Here is a 21,316-nt window from a genome sequence, read left to right on the forward strand (position 1 = left end):
CTGCATGATCAGGCATCTAAGTGCAAAGCACGAGCTGCAGTGGAGTACACACCTTCAAAACCAAGAAACGTCTCTGGCTCATCCTGCTTCCTCTTCTGCTGCAGTCTCGGCCGCTCCAGCCACATCTGTAGTGATACCGGCACCTGCCACCCCGCAAACAGACGATCTGTCAGCAACACCACCACCTGGGTCACCAACAACCATCTCCACAATGTCCCGTGGAAGCGTTCAGCTTTCCATCTCCCAAACACTTGAGAGGAAGAGGAAGTACCCCCCTACCCACCCGCGATCCCTGGCCCTGAATGCCAGCATTTCAAAATTATTGGCCTTTGAAATGCTGTCATTCCGTCTGGTGGAGACGCACAGTTTTAAAAACCTTATGTCGGTGGCTGTCCCACAGTACGTCGTGCCCAGCCGCCACTACTTTTCCAGGCAAGCCATCCCTTCCCTGCACAACCAAGTGGGGGAAAAAATCAGGTGTGCACTGCGCAACGCCATCTGTGCCAAGGTCCACCTAACTACGGATACGTGGACCAGTAAGCACGGTCAGGGGCGTTATATCTCCCTAACGGCACACTGGGTAAATGCAGTGGCGGATGGGCCTGAGGCGGATAGCAATTTGGCGCATGTCCTTCCACCACCGAGGATTGCAGGGCGCTTCAGTTTGCCTCCTGTTCCTAACTCCTCCTACTCCGCTTCCTCATCCTCTACCGCCTCCTCATCCGGACAGCGTAACACCTTCACCACCAACTTCAGCACGGCCAGGGGTAAACGACAGCAGGCAGTTTTACAACTTGCCTGTTTGGGGGACAAACCACACACCGCGCAGGAGTTGTGGAGGAGCATGGAACAGCAGACAAATGAGTGGTTGCTGCCAGCGAGCCTCAAGCCCGGCCTGGTGGTGTGCGATAACGGGCGAAATCTCATAGCAGCTCTGGGCCTAGCCGGTTTGACGCACATCCCTTGCCTGGCGCATGTGCTGAATTTGGTGGTGCAGAGGTTCCTTAAAAACTACCCCGATATGTCAGAGCTGCTGCAGAAAGTGCGGGCCGTTTGTGCGCACTTTCGGCGTTCTCACCCTGCTGCTGCTCGCCTGGCAGCGCTGCAGCGTAACTTCGGCCTTCCCGCTCACCGCCTCATATGTGACGTGCCCACAAGGTGGAACTCCACCTTGCACATGCTGGAAAGACTGTGCGAGCAGCAGCAGGCCATAGTGGAGTTTCAGCTGCAGCACGCACGCGTGAGTCGCTCTGCGGAACAGCACCACTTCACCACCAATAACTGGGCCTCCATGCGAGACCTGTGTGCCTTGTTGCGCTGTTTTGAGTACTCCACCAACATGGCCAGTGGCAATGACGCCGTTCTCAGCTTAACTATCCCACTTCTATGCCTCCTTGAAAAAACAATTCGGGCGATGATGGAAGAGGATGTGGCACAGGATGAGGAGGAGGAGGAGGATGAAGAGGTAACATTTCCAAGGCTTTCAGGGCAGTCATTCGCAAGGGGCTCCGAGGGTGGGTTCCTGCACACGCAAACGCCAGGGACGCAATTGTCCAGCAGGGGCACAGTTCTGGAGGATGAGGAGGATGAGGAGGAGGAGGAGGAGCTGGAGGAGGAGATGGAACCATGTTCACAGCAGGGTGGCACCCAGGCCAGCTCATGGCCATCACTGGTGCGTGGCTGGGGGGATACAGAGGACACGGACCATACACCTCCCACAGAGGACAGCCTTTCGTTGCCTCTGGGCAGCCTGGCACACATGAGCGATTACATGCTGCAGTGTCTCCACAACGACCGCCGAGTTGCCCACATTCTAACTTGTGCTGATTACTGGGTGGCCACGCTGCTGGATCCCCGTTACAAGGACAACGTACCGTCCTTAATTCACTCACTGGAGCGCGATCGCAAGATGCGCGAGTACAAGCGCACGCTGGTAGACGCCATGCTGCTGGCATTCCCATCTGACAGCGGGGCCACAGTGGAAGCACAAGGCAGAGGAGGAGGAGGAGGAGGTCGCCAACGCAACCAGGGCACCGCCAGCACCTCAGAAGGCAGGGTTAGCATGGCCGAAATGTGGAAAAGCTTTGTCAGCACGCCACAACAAACAGCAGCACCAGCAGCTCAGATGGAACGTCTTAGCAGGAGGCAGCATTTTACCAACATGGTGGAGCAGTATGTGTGCACACGCCTACATGTAGTGAATGACGGGTCTGCCCCCTTCAACTTCTGGGTCTCCAAATTGGGCACATGGCCTGAGCTTGCCCTTTACGCCTTGGAGGTGCTGGCGTGCCCTGCAGCCAGTGTATTATCTGAACGGGTATTTAGCACGGCTGGGGGCGTTATAACAGACAAGCGCAGCCGCCTGTCCAGAGACAATGTGGACAAGCTCACGTTCATTAAAATGAACCAGGCATGGATCCCACGGGACTTTTCCGTACCTTATGCAGAATAGCAATGGATACCGACCTTACCCACCCATTGTTCCATTTTTGCTCTTTCTCACTCTTTTGGGGTGTACCCTCATTTAAAATTTGTGAAAAGAAGCAGTGTTGGCTACCTCGTCCTCCTCCTCAGGGCCAGATTAATGTAGGGTCTATTGGAGCTGCAGCTCCAGGCCCCTACCTTTTATATAGGCCCCGGGTTGGCCATATTCACTGTTACCGCTCTTCTGTCACTTGTAAACACAGAAGTCTGGCTTCTATGCTCGCTTCCCCAGGCAGCACCCTCAGAACCTCCCCACACAGCGTGAAGGCCGGACAAGGAGGGACAGTTGGCGATGCATGGATGTGTTTATGGGCTTCAGAGACAGCATCCCATGTTGAATTAGGCATGCATGGCTGCACCCTTCCTCCTCTGGGTGCATGGCAAGGCACGGCCCTAAGGCCCTTCAAAATCCTCAGCACCAAGCCCATGATGCTGTTAATCCGGCCCTGGTCCTCCTCCACCGCCGCTTCCACCTACACCGCCCATAGGTGTGCGCAGCCTATTGCATTAAGGTGTGCACCCCAAAGTTGAAATACACATGCATGTGTTTGCCAGCAGGGAGAGTAATGTATCGGGGCCATGTACCTGTAGGCAAGGAGAAATAGAGCAGAGCAGGTCCCAGGGAGATCTTTCCCATCTCCTCACTGGCAATGCTATGTGCCCTAGGTGATTAGGGTGTGCCCAGGCACACCCAGCACACCCTGTGCGCACGCCTATGTCACCGCCACATCCACCACCACCTCAACCTCCCTCCTACTCCATATGGGCCTCGTCCTTCAGAGATGAAGAAGAACATTGTTTTATTTTTCTGTTTTTTTTTGTTGTTTTAAGTTATTTCCCTATCCACATTTGTTTGCAGAGCACTTGCCATGCTCTTAATTACGTTTTGCTGCCATTTGCAGCACTCTAGCCCTTTCCTTTGGTGTTTTAGAGCCATTTTAGTGCCTTAAAGTTCGGGTCCCCATTGACTTCAATGGGGTTCGGTGTCCGGGAAAAGTTCGGTAAAAGTCCGGGACACGGACCCGGACTTTTTTTTAAAGTTCGGCCGAACCCGTCGAACACGGACATCTAGGTGTCCGCTCAACCCTAGTTACAGCTAAATTCCAGGCAGAAAAAACAAACAACTGCCATATAATGCAGCCTGTGTTTTCCGTTCAGCTTTTACCATTGGAAGGAGCTGGCCTTTGTGTTGTGCGCTTTGCCACGCGCTTCAGAAACGCACTGCAACCGAGGGTTATGCTGGTGCTGCCATTAATTGGTAATGGCACCCCAAGCATAGGCAGCAGACATGCACTTGTTGAGCGAAAAAACGCGCTACAAAACACGCACTGAAAAAACGCCATACACTCCGCGACCAAAACATTTCTGGAGCTATTGTTGGGGGATTTGTTGTGCAAGTGAATGCGCGTTGAAAAACACGCAAAAAACTCGCTCAGGTGTGAATGAGGCCTCAAGGGGGAACTAACTAAAGTCCACAATACTTACCTCTTCTCCAACAGTCCAACGCCCGAGAGGTGCCTCGCCGCCACCTGCATCTCCAGCATTCTCCCCAGCTTCTTCCTGGTGCTGGTCTTCCGCCATCTTGATTGGCTGCCACAGGATGATGTAACTCCCAGGCATGCGCAGAAGTGCAGTCATCCCGGCACACAGGCACCGTTCATGCGCAGATCAGCGTACATTTTAAAGACTGGAAGCAGGCAGGTCAGTTCATTTTATGATGCCATTCTGGGGGGGACTGGGCCAGGGGGAAGGGGGGCAATTGCCCCCTGGGCCGCTCTGATGCCCCATAAAAAGGCTGCAGCACTTCTGCCACAGACATGCCTAAAGGAATCCTGAGTGCGGGATGAAGACGAGGACAGAGCACAGGCCTCCCCCCCTGTGTCTGAGCAGAGGCCGGTTCCATGCCCCACTAGAGACTCTTCTGCCCCAGCCAGCCCCAACTGAGCTGTCCTAGCTCCCCCCCAACCGCCCCCTGCTGGCCAGGTCAGAAACCCGGATTCAGCCGGTAAGTAGAGAGTATCTGGAGCAGGGCTTCAGCTTGGGAAGGGGGTCAGGAGGAGGATTGGGAGAGTGGGACCATGGGCCTCTGGTTTGTACTTGCCCGCTGGAAAGAAAATTTCCAGTCTGCCCCTGATGCCATCTGCCCTGTGCTATATCCAGGACCACTAACCCTGTTGGACTTCAATCTCAGAGAGATTTGCAGCAACTGGGACAAATTGGTGTATGCAGTTGTCATTCAAATTCCTAAATAGATATTTACAGTTCTACCATCTTCTATTTGGACTATTGGCTAGCTATCTACAGATACCAACATAGCTCTTTGAGGGTAGGTGCTTCAGCCGCCCCCTAGTGGAGGGCTTTTTGTGATTCCCCCTGGGAGACGTCCTTATGGAGACTGTTGGAGATGGTCAGGTGCAGCTATGATGGTCGTTTCTTTTCTGTTGTTTTTAACTACTGTGGTTCTACAAACAAATTGACCTTTCGATCCAGCTATACTATGTATTATGTTCATTGACCCCTGATGAAGAAACATACAATTTATTTCAAAACACGTTGGGTCTTCCACTGTCCCTTCTATGGATAGTAGACATGTTGGTCATTTATGTATTTGAACTGCCTTGAATTGTATTCAATTGTATTTTCCTATCAATCTTTTTGCCTTTTTTGAGTTTTTGTATTGTGTGTAATAAATTTGGCATACTTGTTTTATACAAACCTTCTCTGCAACTTCTGTACTTTACAGTATTGCCCTTAAAAATGCCACTCAGAGGGAACCCTCTTGCTCTTGTTGTTCATTTTATTGCAGAAGAGATACAGCAGGTAGAGCAAGATAGCCAACATGGAGTCATGCCTCAAGTCCTGTTTAGCCCACTTGTTTAGAGGGCAAGCATGACAGCCAAGCAAGTCAAATTTTCAGGCACAAGAACTCAGCCTCTAAATTTGTTTCACAACAGGTTTCATTTGATAGTGTAAAGGAAATTTTATATATCCTGTATATTATTGTATTTTATTTTGTATGTATTAGAGATCGACCGATTATCGGCAAAGCTGATATATCGAGGGCCGATATGCACTTTTCCCGATATATCGGAATCGGCCCCTGAGGTTACCGATATTGTCGATATTTTGGGAAAGTGCTTGTACAGGAGTGAAGCCTGCAGCTAGAGGCATCACCCTGGTACCGGCGTCCATAGCCAACGGTCGGCTGTCTTGTAATGACAACTGATGCAGCAGAGAAGCAAAAATATCGGCCAATACCGATATGCATTGGCCAGAATATCGGTATCGACAACGAAAAACCGATATCGCTCGATCACTAGTATGTATTGCACACTGCACTCATTGTGCACACGGCACTAATAATGTTTTCATTACATGTTTGCAGTCTTGCCTATGTTACGCCCCTTGTTACCATAAGAGTACAATTGTAATAATAATGTGATACCTACATAATCATGTGTATAAAAGCCTTCAATTGCATCAAATAAAACAGAACAGTTATTTTGGAAAGATGCGGAGTGTATCTTTTTTGTGTCTGTTCCCTACTGCAGTAGTTATTAATTTGGAACCACCAATCAATATGAGGATAGGAGTTGCCTATCTATAAAATGTCCAGAACAACAGCATCACTATACCTGTTGTTTCTCTAATTGAGCTCATTAACCTTTTTTTTACTCTATTCCTACATTTGATTTATTTCTCAAGATTGTTCTTTAAGGGTCACTAATAGTGTTGAGCGAACACGGACTGTATTATTCGTGTTCGTACCGAATAATTGGATTTTTTTTACCCGAACACGGACACGGACACTTTACTGTATGTTCGGGTAAAAATCCGTGTTCGGTCGTTTTATTTCCGGGTTTTGCATGCTTTGGCGCTCTTTTCATGGCGGGCTTTCAACAGCCAATCAACAATCGTTTAACTGGTGTGCCTTAAGCCATCCCAGCCATGCCTGCAAATGTCTTAGTAGCTGTGATTGGCCGTCTGAAGCATGTGACCAAGTCTTTATAAGTTCGAGGCAGCCGCCGCAGCAGCGTCATTCTGCTGCTTAGCTAAGGGACAGAGCACACATCAATGTGCTGGCTGCTGATTAGGGAAAGATAGGCAGGAAAAAACCATTTGTGTCCGGATAGAATTGAGGGACAGGTCGGAGTGTTTAGGCAGGGCGAGTTGTAGGCATTTTAGGGATAGAGTCTGCTGAATTATAGGGTCAGTGTCTTCTACAAACTACAATCGATATTGCTGTGTGGGGGGTGGGGTGAATCTGCACTCAATCCTGATCTACGATCTCTTCTCAATCCTGTTAGGGACAGAGTCTGCTGAATTTTAGGGAAACTGTGTTCTACAAACTACAATCGATATTGCTGTGTGGTGTGGGATTGGAGATAGGCAGGTGTCAGTGATCCACATCCATTTTTCTGTGTGTGAGCTGCAGTGAACACAATCTTTTTGGGCTGCAGTGAACACAATCTTTTTGGGCTGCAGTGAACACAATCTTTTTGGGGTGCAGTGAACAAAATCTTTTTGGGGTGCAGTGAACAAAATCTTTTTGGGGTGCAGTGAACACAATCCTTTTTGGTGTGCAGTGAACACAATCTTTGTGGGGTGCAGTGAACAAAATCCTTTGTGGGGTGCAGTGAACACAATCTTTTTGGGGTAAAGTGAACAAAATCCTTTTTGGGGTGCAGTGAACAACATCCTTTTTGGGGTGCAGTGAACACAATCTTTTTGGGGTGCAGTGAACAAAATCCTTTGTGGGGTGCAGTGAACACAATCTTTTTGGGGTGCAGTGAACAAAATCTTTTTGGGGTGCAGTGAACACAATCCTTTTTGGTGTGCAGTGAACACAATCTTTGTGGGGTGCAGTGAACAAAATCCTTTGTGGGGTGCAGTGAACACAATCTTTTTGGGGTAAAGTGAACAAAATCCTTTTTGGGGTGCAGTGAACAACATCCTTTTTGGGGTGCAGTGAACACAATCTTTTTGGGGTGCAGTGAACAAAATCCTTTGTGGGGTGCAGTGAACACAATCTTTTTGGGGTGCAGTGAACACAATCTTTTTGGGGTGGAGTGAACAACATCCTTTTTGGGGTGCAGTGAACAAAATCCTTTTTGGGGTGCAGTGAACAAAATCATTTTTGGGGTGCAGTGAACACAATCTTTTTGGGGTGCAGTGAACACAATCTTTGTGGGGTGCAGTGAACACAATCTTTTTGGGGTGGAGTGAACAACATCCTTTTTGGGGTGCAGTGAACAACATCCTTTTTGGGGTGCAGTGAACACAATCTTTTTGGGGTGCAGTGAACACAATCTTTGTGGGGTACAGTGAACAGAATCTTTGTGGGGTGCAGTGAACACAATCTTTGGGGGGTACAGTGAACACAATCTTTTTGGGGTGCAGTGAACACAATCTTTGTGGGGTGCAGTGAACACAATCTTTTTGGGGTGGAGTGAACAAAATCATTTTTGGGGTGCAGTGAACAACATCCTTTTTGGGGTGCAGTGATCAAAATCCTTTTTGGGGTGCAGTGAACACAATCTTTTTGGGGTGCAGTGAACAAAATCCTTTGTGGGGTGCAGTGAACAGAATCTTTGTGGGGTGCAGTGAACACAATCTTTGGGGGGGTACAGTGAACACAATCTTTTTGGGGTGCAGTGAACACAATCTTTGTGGGGTACAGTGAACAGAATCTTTGTGGGGTGCAGTGAACACAATCTTTGGGGGGTACAGTGAACACAATCTTTTTGGGGTGCAGTGAACACAATCTTTGGGGGGTACAGTGAACACAATCTTTTTGGGGTGCAGTGAACACAATCTTTGTGGGGTGCAGTGAACACAATCTTTGGGGGGGTACAGTGAACACAATCTTTTTGGGGTGCAGTGAACAACATCCTTTTAGGGTGCAGTGAACACAATCTTTGTGGGGTGCAGTGAACAACATCCTTTTAGGGTGCAGTGAACACAATCTTTGTGGGGTACAGTGAACAGAATCTTTGTGGGGTGCAGTGAACACAATCTTTGGGGGGTACAGTGAACACAATCTTTGTGAGGTGCAGTGAACACAATCTTTGTGGGGTGCAGTGAACACAATCATTGTGGGGTGCAGTGAACTCAATCTTTGTGGGGTACAGTGAACACAATCTCATACTTCTGAAGATTTGAGGGTGCTGCCTGTTCCATACCCCCCCTACTCCTCATCTAGCCTTTTAGGGGTACAAACAATAGTAATTGGGGCCTAGTGTGGTTGTGTACGTGTGATATACATACACTTTTTTTGGATCATATTTTCTATTCCGCTATTTAATCAAAAACCTTTGGGGATCAGTTAAATTGGGGGATAGTCTGTGTTGGTACGTGTGAGAGAGATCCACCTTTCCAAGTTTTTGGGGTTCATCTCATACTTCTGAAGGTTTGAGGGTGCTGCCTGTTCCATACCCCCCCTACTCCTCATCTAGCCTTTTAGGGGTACAAACAATAGTAATTGGGGCCTAGTGTGGTTGTGTACGTGTGATATACATACACTTTTTTTGGATCATATTTTCTATTCCGCTATTTAATCAAAAACCTTTGGGGATCAGTTAAATTGGGGGATAGTCTGTGTTGGTACGTGTGAGAGAGATCCACCTTTCCAAGTTGTTGGGGTTCATCTCATACTTCTGAAGGTTTGAGGGTGCTGCCTGTTCCATACCCCCCCTACTCCTCATCTAGCCTTTTAGGGGTACAAACAATAGTAATTGGGGCCTAGTGTGGTTGTGTACGTGTGATATACATACACTTTTTTTGGATCATATTTTCTATTCCGCTATTTAATCAAAAACCTTTGGGGATCAGTTAAATTGGGGGATAGTCTGTGTTGGTACGTGTGAGAGAGATCCACCTTTCCAAGTTGTTGGGGTTCATCTCATACTTCTGAAGGTTTGAGGGTGCTGCCTGTTCCATACTCCCCCTACTCCTCATCTAGCCTTTTAGGGGTACAAACAATAGTAATTGGGGCCTAGTGTGGTTGTGTACGTGTGATATACATACACTTTTTTTGGATCATATTTTCTATTCCGCTATTTAATCAAAAACCTTTGGGGATCAGTTAAATTGGGGGATAGTCTGTGTTGGTACGTGTGAGAGAGATCCACCTTTCCAAGTTGTTGGGGTTCATCTCATACTTCTGAAGGTTTGAGGGTGCTGCCTGTTCCATACTCCCCCTACTCCTAGCCTTTTAGGGGTACAAACAATAGTAATTGGGGCCTAGTGTGGTTGTGTACGTGTGATATACATACACTTTTTTTGGATCATATTTTCTATTCCGCTATTTAATCAAAAACCTTTGGGGATCAGTTAAATTGGGGGATAGTCTGTGTTGGTACGTGTGAGAGAGATCCACCTTTCCAAGTTTTTGGGGTTCATCTCATACTTCTGAAGGTTTGAGGGTGCTGCCTGTTCCATACCCCCCCTACTCCTCATCTAGCCTTTTAGGGGTACAAACAATAGTAATTGGGGCCTAGTGTGGTTGTGTACGTGTGATATACATACACTTTTTTTGGATCATATTTTCTATTCCGCTATTTAATCAAAAACCTTTGGGGATCAGTTAAATTGGGGGATAGTCTGTGTTGGTACGTGTGAGAGAGATCCACCTTTCCAAGTTTTTGGGGTTCATCTCATACTTCTGAAGATTTGAGGGTGCTGCCTGTTCCATACCCCCCCTACTCCTCATCTAGCCTTTTAGGGGTACAAACAATAGTAATTGGGGCCTAGTGTGGTTGTGTACGTGTGATATACATACACTTTTTTTGGATCATATTTTCTATTCCGCTATTTAATCAAAAACCTTTGGGGATCAGTTAAATTGGGGGATAGTCTGTGTTGGTACGTGTGAGAGAGATCCACCTTTCCAAGTTGTTGGGGTTCATTCACTGGAGCGCGATCGCAAGATGCGCGAGTACAAGCGCACGCTGGTAGACGCCATGCTGCTGGCATTCCCATCTGACAGCGGGGCCACAGTGGAAGCACAAGGCAGAGGAGGAGGAGGAGGTCGCCAACGCAACCAGGGCACCGCCAGCACCTCAGAAGGCAGGGTTAGCATGGCCGAAATGTGGAAAAGCTTTGTCAGCACGCCACAACAAACAGCAGCACCAGCAGCTCAGATGGAACGTCTTAGCAGGAGGCAGCATTTTACCAACATGGTGGAGCAGTATGTGTGCACACGCCTACATGTAGTGAATGACGGGTCTGCCCCCTTCAACTTCTGGGTCTCCAAATTGGGCACATGGCCTGAGCTTGCCCTTTACGCCTTGGAGGTGCTGGCGTGCCCTGCAGCCAGTGTATTATCTGAACGGGTATTTAGCACGGCTGGGGGCGTTATAACAGACAAGCGCAGCCGCCTGTCCAGAGACAATGTGGACAAGCTCACGTTCATTAAAATGAACCAGGCATGGATCCCACGGGACTTTTCCGTACCTTATGCAGAATAGCAATGGATACCGACCTTACCCACCCATTGTTCCATTTTTGCTCTTTCTCACTCTTTTGGGGTGTACCCTCATTTAAAATTTTTGAAAAGAAGCAGTGTTGGCTACCTCGTCCTCCTCCTCAGGGCCAGATTAATGTAGGGGCTATTGGAGCTGCAGCTCCAGGCCCCTACCTTTTATATAGGCCCCGGGTTGGCCATATTCACTGTTACCGCTCTTCTGTCACTTGTAAACACAGAAGTCTGGCTTCTATGCTCGCTTCCCCAGGCAGCACCCTCAGAACCTCCCCACACAGCGTGAAGGCCGGACAAGGAGGGACAGTTGGCGATGCATGGATGTGTTTATGGGCTTCAGAGACAGCATCCCATGTTGAATTAGGCATGCATGGCTGCACCCTTCCTCCTCTGGGTGCATGGCAAGGCACGGCCCTTAAGGCCCTTCAAAATCCTCAGCACCAAGCCCATGATGCTGTTAATCCGGCCCTGGTCCTCCTCCACCGCCGCTTCCACCTACACCGCCCATAGGTGTGCGCAGCCTATTGCATTAAGGTGTGCACCCCAAAGTTGAAATACACATGCATGTGTTTGCCAGCAGGGAGAGTAATGTATCGGGGCCATGTACCTGTAGGCAAGGAGAAATAGAGCAGAGCAGGTCCCAGGGAGATCTTTCCCATCTCCTCACTGGCAATGCTATGTGCCCTAGGTGATTAGGGTGTGCCCAGGCACACCCAGCACACCCTGTGCGCACGCCTATGTCACCGCCACATCCACCACCACCTCAACCTCCCTCCTACTCCATATGGGCCTCGTCCTTCAGAGATGAAGAAGAACATTGTTTTATTTTTCTGTTTTTTTTTGTTGTTTTAAGTTATTTCCCTATCCACATTTGTTTGCAGAGCACTTGCCATGCTCTTAATTACGTTTTGCTGCCATTTGCAGCACTCTAGCCCTTTCCTTTGGTGTTTTAGAGCCATTTTAGTGCCTTAAAGTTCGGGTCCCCATTGACTTCAATGGGGTTCGGTGTCCGGGAAAAGTTCGGTAAAAGTCCGGGACACGGACCCGGACTTTTTTTTAAAGTTCGGCCGAACCCGTCGAACACGGACATCTAGGTGTCCGCTCAACCCTAGTCACTAAGCATGAATTATATATCAAATAGTTTATATATGCGCTCCTAGGTCGCAGGATACCTAGGCGCAAAAGAGATAATTACGGGTGCATGAATTATAGTTTTATTCCAGAACATTGGTGGCTAAGTATGAAAAAGGATTCATTAGTTTATCAGTACAGAACAAACTATAACACAAAGGAGATATACACTATATTCATATTGCCAAAGTTATTTGGAAGACCCACCAGATGATTGAGTTCACGTGTTAAATGCTAAAGTATACAGAGGTATTTTGGAAAATTTGTGGGCTTCCAACCTTGTGGATCCAGCTCAATGAAGTCATGGTTTGACCAGTTTGGGTGAAATAAACTCAAGTAGTCGCTACTGCTTTCAACCTCGTTGAACACCTCTAGGAGGATTCGGAACACTGATTCAGAGCCAGGTCTTCTCATTTAACATCAGTACCTGACCTTACAAATGGCTTAAGGGACACAAATTTCTACAAACACTCCAGAATTTTGTGGTAAGCCTTCAACTGAAGAGTGGTATAGCTGCAAAGGAGGAGACAACTCCATATTATTGCCCAGCTTGGTTGAAAGGAACTCTCTCTTTGCCTTCAAGCTCACTGAATACTTTTGGGCTGGCTTTAAATACAGATTGTGAAGCAGGTCTTCTTATCCAATGTCAGTACCTGACCTTACAAATGGCTTAAGGGACACAAATTTCTACAGACACTCCAGAACCCTGTGGAAAGCCTTCAACAGAAGAGTAGTATAGCCACTAATGAGGGGGCAACTCCATTATTGCCCAGTTTGGTTGAAAGGAACTCGAGTGAACACCTTTGGGATGAATTAGAACACTGATTGTAAGCCAGGTCTTCTCATCATACAACAGTAAATGACCTCACATATTGCTGAAGAGGCACAAAGTTCTACAGACATTCCAGAATCCCGTGGAAAGCCTTCAACTGAAAAGTTGAATAGCCACTAAGGAGGGGACAACTCAATATTATTACACATGGTTTTGACATGGGATGTCCAACAAGCTCATATACTTGTGATGGTCAGTAGTCCAAAAATGTATGCTTTTATTCCTCGCTATGAAGGAAACTCACAAATGCAAAATGTCACAGTTTAGCCTGCAGTTTCTAGCTTGTGAAATTCTCACCTCTTTGCTGCAGTGGTTCTGCTGGACATGTGGTTCTATTCACATGTACTGCTGGCTTCTGTGTTCACCTATGGGCGGCACCTGCTCTACTGTGGATTTAAATCCCTTTTCCTTGTATCACTTCTTGGTCCACCTCTCTCTCTATATATATATATATATATATATATATATATATAAATATATATGTAACGAGACCCTTGCTTGCTCGCTTCCGCTCTCCCGACACTCCTCTGCTACTAGTGAGTCAGCTTGCAGATCGCAGTGTCTGATGGTTTGCTCACCCAAGGCCCCGGGATCCGAACTACAGCTATGTGCCGTTCGGAATCCATTAGAACAAACACCAGGCAGGCTGTATGTAATTTCAAACAGGAAGGCCTTTATTGGAAGTACACAACACACTTTTATACAGAATTTGAAACATCCCACCCCCAACAACTGCTTTCCTATTGGTCAATTGTAAAGTACATGGTGTCCTCCTTCAGGTCCTCCTTAGCCATGCAAATGAGGACTTGAAAATGAGTCAGCAGGGGTTAGTCCGATAGCTTGATTAGAAGGACTGCCATGTGTAATGAGACAGAAGCCCCAGGGGGCAATCAATGTACACAATAGCCAGACACAGAACAATGGAGCCGTCTGGAGCCTAAGACAGAGCAGAAGACCCCCCCCCACTGTGTAACAGATTTCAAGGAGGAAAACCTCCGCATTCCAAGGTCCATGACAATATATATATATATATATATATATATATATATATATATATATACACATTCTCAGTGCAGCTTGCATTGCCTGAGCATCTTCCTAGTTTCTCTGTGTTCCTGCTTTCTCACGTAATACTTGCATTCTGTGTCTGACTTCCCGCATACCAACCCCGGCTCCTCTACTATTTTTGCCTGCCTGCTGCATGCCCTGACCTCGGCTTGTTTCCCAGATCCTATTCTGTCTTCTGCCATATGTACACTGAACCTGTGAGTGGTCTCTGCATCTTCAGCTGGGCTTACATGGAGGCCATGATCTGGTTCCAGTCTGCTGCAAGTCCATCCCCACAATTAGGGGCCCTCTGGAAGAAGGAAGCTGGGGCTTTGTCTATGTTCCCTGGGGAACCCAGAGTTGGACTTCTTCAGGGGCTTGTTGCTACCTTAGGAGCCTGACACAAAACTTACAGTTGTCATTAGACCAGAAGGTGAAGGGAAATCTTCCTTTCGGGGGGTCTGGTAACAACTATCTAAGATAGGATTTCCTCTTTGGAGATATTTCCTCTCATTCACTGTTATGTTCCTGAGTCAAGAAGGTAAAGAAACCTGTGAGGAGTTTTTCCCATTCCCTTCTCTATACAAAGCAAAACAAAAATAAGTAGATATACGTTTGCATGAAAGAACTTGTTCTTTGCTTAGTTTCCCATGTGGTTTCTAACTATAATAAAGCTCTACTAGAACCTCAAACAGAATCAGTTTAAAATGACCATTGGATCCCAGCTCATGTTGCTCCTTACCTTAGGTACGAAGAGGACAACTAGGGTGATGTAGGCCGAAAAGACGATAGCCAAAGATGCAAATGCAAAGCAGGCGTCCTGTTGACTACTGAGGATCATGGTGACAGGGGCAGTTATTAGACACAAGACCTAAAGAAAAAGGATAAAAGAAAGGGGAAGGGTTTCAGAGCAGAAGAAAGCCTTTTTTCCTGGAGTGTGTGTGTGTGGTGGGTGAGGAACTCCCTACATGAATAGTCATATGACTTGATGGTTATAGGCTCAATTTCTATTGATAATCAAGTAAATATACAGCGGAAATGTTTTGGGGGATCAAAGTACCTAATTCTTCAGAGCTACCTTAACCACAAAGTCACGACTTTTATGTCAGGTGGTTTTCACCAACCACATACAAATGACATACTGCAGATTGCTTACGGCAAAGCAACTATTTCAGTTCCTTCATAACTTAGAAATGCTGGTGTGTTGGAGGGCCAAAATACCAGTACTCAGAGATGGCGTAGTCCAAATGTAGTAGCATGAAACAGTACAATGATTTTAGGGGGTCTCATAGACTCCCTTCTTCGGGGCTCAAAATTTGGAAGGCAGTCAAGACCTATGCGCTCTGAACTCTTGTTCTTGTGTCTTGTGTGAACAAGCTGTAAGGTAGCAGAAAACAGAAGAAAAGGCAGTCTGGTTCAAGACATGGGACTCCAGCATCCGGATTGCTTTTATCCTAATCAGTGCTAAAAATATGCACTGTTACTGTACTAATGGCACTGGCAGGGAAGGGGTTAACTCCAGGGGCGATCAAAGGGTTAAATGTGAGCCTAGGGGGTGTTTTCTAACTGTGAGGGGGATGGGCTTGTGGAATCAACACAGGGACCTGTGTTTCTAAATAGGAGGAGCTCTGTGTTGATTACTGAGAGAACAATGGTCTGCTGTGTTTACATCAGCAGACTGCCATTCTCTCTCCACAGGGAGCAATCACGGCCGCCGGCCCCGTGCATTAGCTTCTACTGTGGCGAATGGGGGGGGGGTGCGCCCCCAAGATCGCTCCTGTGAACCGCCGTACAGGTACGGCGATTCGCGGGAACCTGCCGACCTGCCGCCGTATATAGGCGTTGGCTGGTCGGCAAGTGGTTAAACTGGCTTTTGAAATTTACAGGTGCAGCAATTTAGAAATTGGATGAAAGCTTTAGCACTGGGAAACACTTTTTGAAAGATAAAAAGTGCATTTTTTATACAACTATATAGATCAGACCAAAATAAGGGACAAATGAGGAGGAAAGAGGGACTTTGTTCCAAATTAGGGACATTCCCTCGAAATTAGGGACAGTTGGGAGCTATGCCATAGGTTGTGTGCCTGTAAGACTTGGCTGTTGTGGGTGCTTTGGGTTGTACTGAGGTCTCCCTCCATTTCTATTTTAATAATATCTATTAAAAGATTTTTTTCCAAAAGTTTAAAAGGCAGACATTAACTTAAAAGAAAAAGGCCTATTACAAACATTAAAAAGACTGAATTAGTGGGATAAATAAAGGCTATTCAGTGGGGAAAAAAACAAATTTCCCTTAGAGAGGACCCCCCTACCCCTCCCGCTGTTCCTGTTGAAGCAGATAAAGAATAGCTAAACCCAAGAAGCTCAAAACATTTTCCCTTGCCAGATGACAGTTGAGGGGCCGCTGGCATAAAAGATAGAAAAAAAAGGGGGAAACGGGGAGGGGAGGCTCCCCAATTCAAAAGATCCTTAGAGAGTAGATGAAAAGTGCAAGACGGGACGTAAAGAAAAGAGAAAGGGGAGGGGGGAAGAATTAAAAGTAGAAGAAGAGAAAGAAGGGGAGGGGGGAGTAGAAAGAAAAAGAGAAGGGGAATCGAGATCCATGCCGTTCGCACCCCTGGCCACCACCAGAGTGCTCCCTATGTAGGAGATTGGGGATAGATATTGTATCCATGGATTTCAGACTCTCTCAAAATGGGCAGCAATGGTATCAAGTATGCTAACCAGCTTTTCAATAGTCACTATCCAGGTGAGCTTATGATTCATCATCACCAACTCAACCACTGGTTTCTTCCACGCAGTGGTAATAGCTATTTTGGCCGCCAAAACCATAAAGTAAATTAGAGCCTATGTACTGTATGTCGAGGTATCCCTTCCACAGATTCATTAGGTAAAGCTATTTTTGGGGTCTTTGATAATATTCCCCATGGTTACGGAGTATATTAAGGTGTGGGCTCTGATCCAGAATTGCCGCACTTGACCACCACGTGTGGAACATGTCTCCCACCATTTCTAAAACTTACTGCTACATTGTATATGGCCATCCCCACTGCACGATGGTCGTTGATCTTCTCAGTGGAGACACTCTTTGTCTCGTAGGCCAGGAAAATACCGAGCAAAAGAAGAAGACCCTTGGAACCGTACACAATACCTAAAGAAAAAGAACAGTGAAGAGGTGGAACATATAAGGTATGATGTTGCTGTGATTGAGGATATCAGGAGGCAATTCTAAATCTAAAGTATAGTATAACATCTAAGTACATCATAACACAGAGATGTAGAACATATAGGACATACCAGAAAGAATTATAAGAGATTAGGAAATTATGGAACTCACCAAGCCAAGTATTCATCTTCACAGAGCTACAGTGTTCCAGCTGTGGGAGGATGAGGACATCCAGGTCTCCACGAGGCTCTTCTTTAGTAAATTCCTGTTTTGTGTTATAAATATTTTTTTATGATTACAATACATACAGCAGTATATACAATATACTATATGGCAGCTGTGTTCTTAGTCTGAGAGATGAAGAGAGCCCGGCGTTGCAGACAAGACCCTTAAGCCTCGTACACACGCGTCGAAAATTGGCAGGGAATTTTCGGGCCAACGTCCGATCTGCCGATTTTCGGCTTGTTAGTATGATGCTTCCGACAACCAACTCCGACTTTTCGGCCGAAAAAAATCTGGTGTGCAGACTATAAAATTTTTGTTGGCCGTCAACACAATGGCCAATTTTCGTGCAGTCAGTACAGATTTCAACAGGGAAAAATCTGATGAGCAAGTCTGGGCATGCTCAGTGAAGAAAGAACACAAAGAAAGCAACCCAACACATGACATCACTTCTGAAGTAGAATTTTGTTGGACGAGAAAATTCGTGTGCAGTCTAGGCACATTCCAACCAACAAAACACCACTCTGGACAAAAGTCAGACGATCGGTCGGCCGATAATCGTTGCATGTGTACGGGGCTTTAGGGCCTAAAACACATATCAGATTTTTATTAAACATCAGAACCTCTGTACGGTTCAGTTGTATTTCATTCAAACAACTCACAACATGTGGTACAAAACTGACTATGAATGAGTTGAGCTTTGGCCTTTCCCAAAGCAAAACTGGTCTAAGCAGCTCAATGGAGAGTTTCTAGCTCAGCGAAATCGAAGGTGGAAAACATAAATTCACTATGAAATCAATTTTGTCAAATTGGCTACGCTCATCCCTGCCTAGTGTCTATGGAACATTTAGTTAGAATAGGCCTTATGCTAAGAGTTTATCATTATATGTAAGTGGTACGGTGTGTTTGTAGAAGGCTCTATTATGCAGGCCATACATGGGTTGAATTCCGAACAAGTCTTCTTTTGAAAATCAGAAATTTAGTGCGTTTTGTAATCTGACGGTGCCCCCCCTGATTTTGAAATTCAACCAACCAAGCCTTCAGTTTCACCTCATGTTGCTACACAAAAGAATTTTCATGGCTGGGAATCTTCTTTTCTCTCCAGGTCACAACTCATGAGCATTTCTTTTTCGATTATATTTCTCCCACGATTCTGTCATCATTGATTAGAAATTAGTTATTTTTCAAAAAACTTCCAACACGCCTGATCACTTAACCACTTTACCACCGGAGGATTTTCCTGCTTTACGTCCAGGCCACTTTTTGCAACTTGGCACTGTGCAACTTTAACTGACAATTGCGCGGTCATGCAACGCCGTACCCAAACAAAATTTACGTCCTTTTTTCCCCGCAAACAGAGCTTTCTTTTGGTGGTATTTGATCATCTCTGCGCTTTTTATTTTTTGCGATATTAATAAAAAAATGCGACAATTTTGAAAAAATAACAATATTTTTCTACTTTGACAGTTAAAACATATCCAATATATTCAATTTTTGTCATATATTTAGGCCAAAATGTATTTAGCTACATGTCTTTGACAAAAAAATTCTCAATGAGCATATTTTTAACTGCTTTAAGACCAGAAGATTTTACCCCATTCCTGACCAGGCCATATTTTGCGATTCGGTACTGTGTTACTTTAACGGACAATTGCGCGATCGTGCGACGCTGTACCCAAATTAAATTTATGTCCTTTTTTCCCCACAAATAGAGGTTTTACTTTTGGTGGTATTTGATCACCTGTGCGATTTTTACTTTTTGCGCTATAAACAAAAAAATAGCGTCAGTTTTGAAAAAATAGAAATATTTTTCACATTTTTTATATGAAATTCCCACAAGAAAAATGTAAAAATCAAAATTTTTTAATATTTTAGGCCAATTTGTTTTCTGCTACATATGTTTGGTAAAAAAAACATTGCAATAAGCGTATTTTGATTGGTTTGCGCAAAAGTTATCGCAGCTACTATCTACGGGAAATTTATGTCATTTTTATTGTTTTTTTTTTTAACTAGTAATGGCGGCGATCTGCGATTTTTTTTGCGGGGACTGCAACATTGCGGTGGACAGATCGGACCCCTAATTGACATTTTTGACACTTTTGGGGGTACCAGTGACATTACTACAGTAATCAGTGCTATAAATATGCACTGTTACTGTAATAATGACACTGGCAGGGAAGGGGTTAACTTTATTGGTGATCAAGGGGTTAAATGTATGCCTGGTGCTTACTGACGTGTGTGGGGGGAGGGGACTGTGTGACACAGACACAGATCGCAGGTTCAGCTATGCTGAATCCTGTGATCTATCCCTGCCTGTCACATAGGAGTTTACACAAGCGGGCGGATTTCCTCACTCGATCCCCGACGATCGGGGAAGAGCGGCGGTGATCACCGCCTCTCCTCCCCTGGCCCGACTCCCGCTGTGTCTGAATACAGCGGGAGCGAGCCTCCGGCGGCACGCGTGCGCCGCAGAGAAGAGGAGGAGTCCAGCGACGTAGGTCTACGTCGCTGGACGATAACGAGCCACTTTGCCGCAGTATAGCCAATGTGAGCGGTCGGCAGGTGGTTAAACTAGATGGCCGCACAAAAATCAGCCATTGCTGTGGCCCACTAATGGTGTGAAATATGAATGAAAATTCTTAGTTACGATTTTCGAAAGAAAATTCTTTCAGGATTCAACCCATCTATGGCCAACATTTAAGTCTAGAAATGTTGGGCTAGGTTACTACTGGATTAAAATATTTTGTAGGCGTCTCACTCACCTCAATAGCCCTCTGTAGAGGATCCACAATCTGCCAGATCCCCAGTGTGATGACATCCAGACCCAACAGCAAGGACACCGTACTATACAACTTCCAGGGCTCCAACGTCTGAGATTGCTGCGAAGGAAACATACAAAACACTCAGAACTGCTATATACATTACAGAAGGTAGAGAATTCCAGAATCCTGCATGGTCCAGACAAACTACAAAAACATTTACACAGTGCAGAGAGATATAATTACTGTATATTAACCATTTGACCTCTGAAAGACCCCCCTTCATGACCAGGCCATTTTTTGGTTTTTGGCACTGCTTACATGTTTTTGGAAAATCCTTTTTTTTTTTTTAATTTTCATTATAAAGTTACAAACATAAAAAACTGAGACAACAGTCGGCACTACAATACACTAGCACCAATGAACAATGTGTCTCCAGACCATAACAAAGGCCAATTTCTTGTAAAAAGGTAACTAAGGAAAACAAAGTATACATATACAGAGTCAAATCACATCACCCCAGGGATAACCACAATTATTAACCACTTAAGCCCCGGAAGATTTTACCCCCTTCCTGACCAGGGCCTATTTTGCAATTCGGCACTGCGTGACTTTAACGGACAATTGCGCAGTCGTGCGACGCTGTACCTAAACGAATTTGACGTCCTTTTTTTCCCACAAACAGAGCTTTCTTTTGGTGGTATTTGATCACCTGTGCGATTTTTACTTTTTGCGCTATAAACAAAAAAAGAGCATCAATTTTGCAAAAATAACAATATTTTTCACATTTTTTTATATGAAATTCCCAAAAAAAATGTAAAAATCAAAATTTTTTAACATTTTAGGCCAATTTGTTTTATGCTACCTATGTTTGATTGGTTTGCGCAAAAGTTATTGCGTTTACTAACTAAGGGAAAGATTTTTGTCATTTTTATTGTTTTTTTTTTTAACGCGTAATGGCAGCAATCTGCGATTTTTTTTGCGGTATTGCGACATTGCGGCGGACAGATAGGACCCTTGACTGACATTTTTGACACTTTTGGGGTTACCAGTGACATTACTACAGTAATCAGTGCTATACATATGCACTGTTACTGTAAAATGACACTGGCAGTGAAGGAGTTAACTTTTTTGAGAGGGAGGGGTTAAGTGTGTCCCTAGGGGCGTGCTTCTAACTGTGATTGGCTGTGGCTTGAGGT

The 21,316-nt window shown here is 45.7% G+C and overlaps 1 protein-coding gene across 1 annotated transcript in view; it reads right to left on the reverse strand.

Moving 5' to 3' along the window:
• Positions 1-21,316, reverse strand: part of GABBR1 (gamma-aminobutyric acid type B receptor subunit 1) — a 330,834-nt gene that overhangs the window by 18,502 nt on the left and 291,016 nt on the right. The window contains exons 19-22 of the mRNA XM_082263684.1: positions 20,121-20,237; positions 17,308-17,401; positions 16,994-17,121; positions 14,716-14,844 (exon numbers count right to left, since the gene is read on the reverse strand). Coding sequence (XP_082119810.1) covers positions 14,716-14,844; positions 16,994-17,121; positions 17,308-17,401; positions 20,121-20,237 — 468 coding nt within the window. The remainder of the gene's footprint in view (positions 1-14,715; positions 14,845-16,993; positions 17,122-17,307; positions 17,402-20,120; positions 20,238-21,316) is intronic.

This window comes from Pelophylax lessonae, assembly GCF_965119305.1.
Source record: "Pelophylax lessonae genome assembly, chromosome: 7".
NCBI classification, from domain to species: domain Eukaryota; kingdom Metazoa; phylum Chordata; class Amphibia; order Anura; family Ranidae; genus Pelophylax; species Pelophylax lessonae.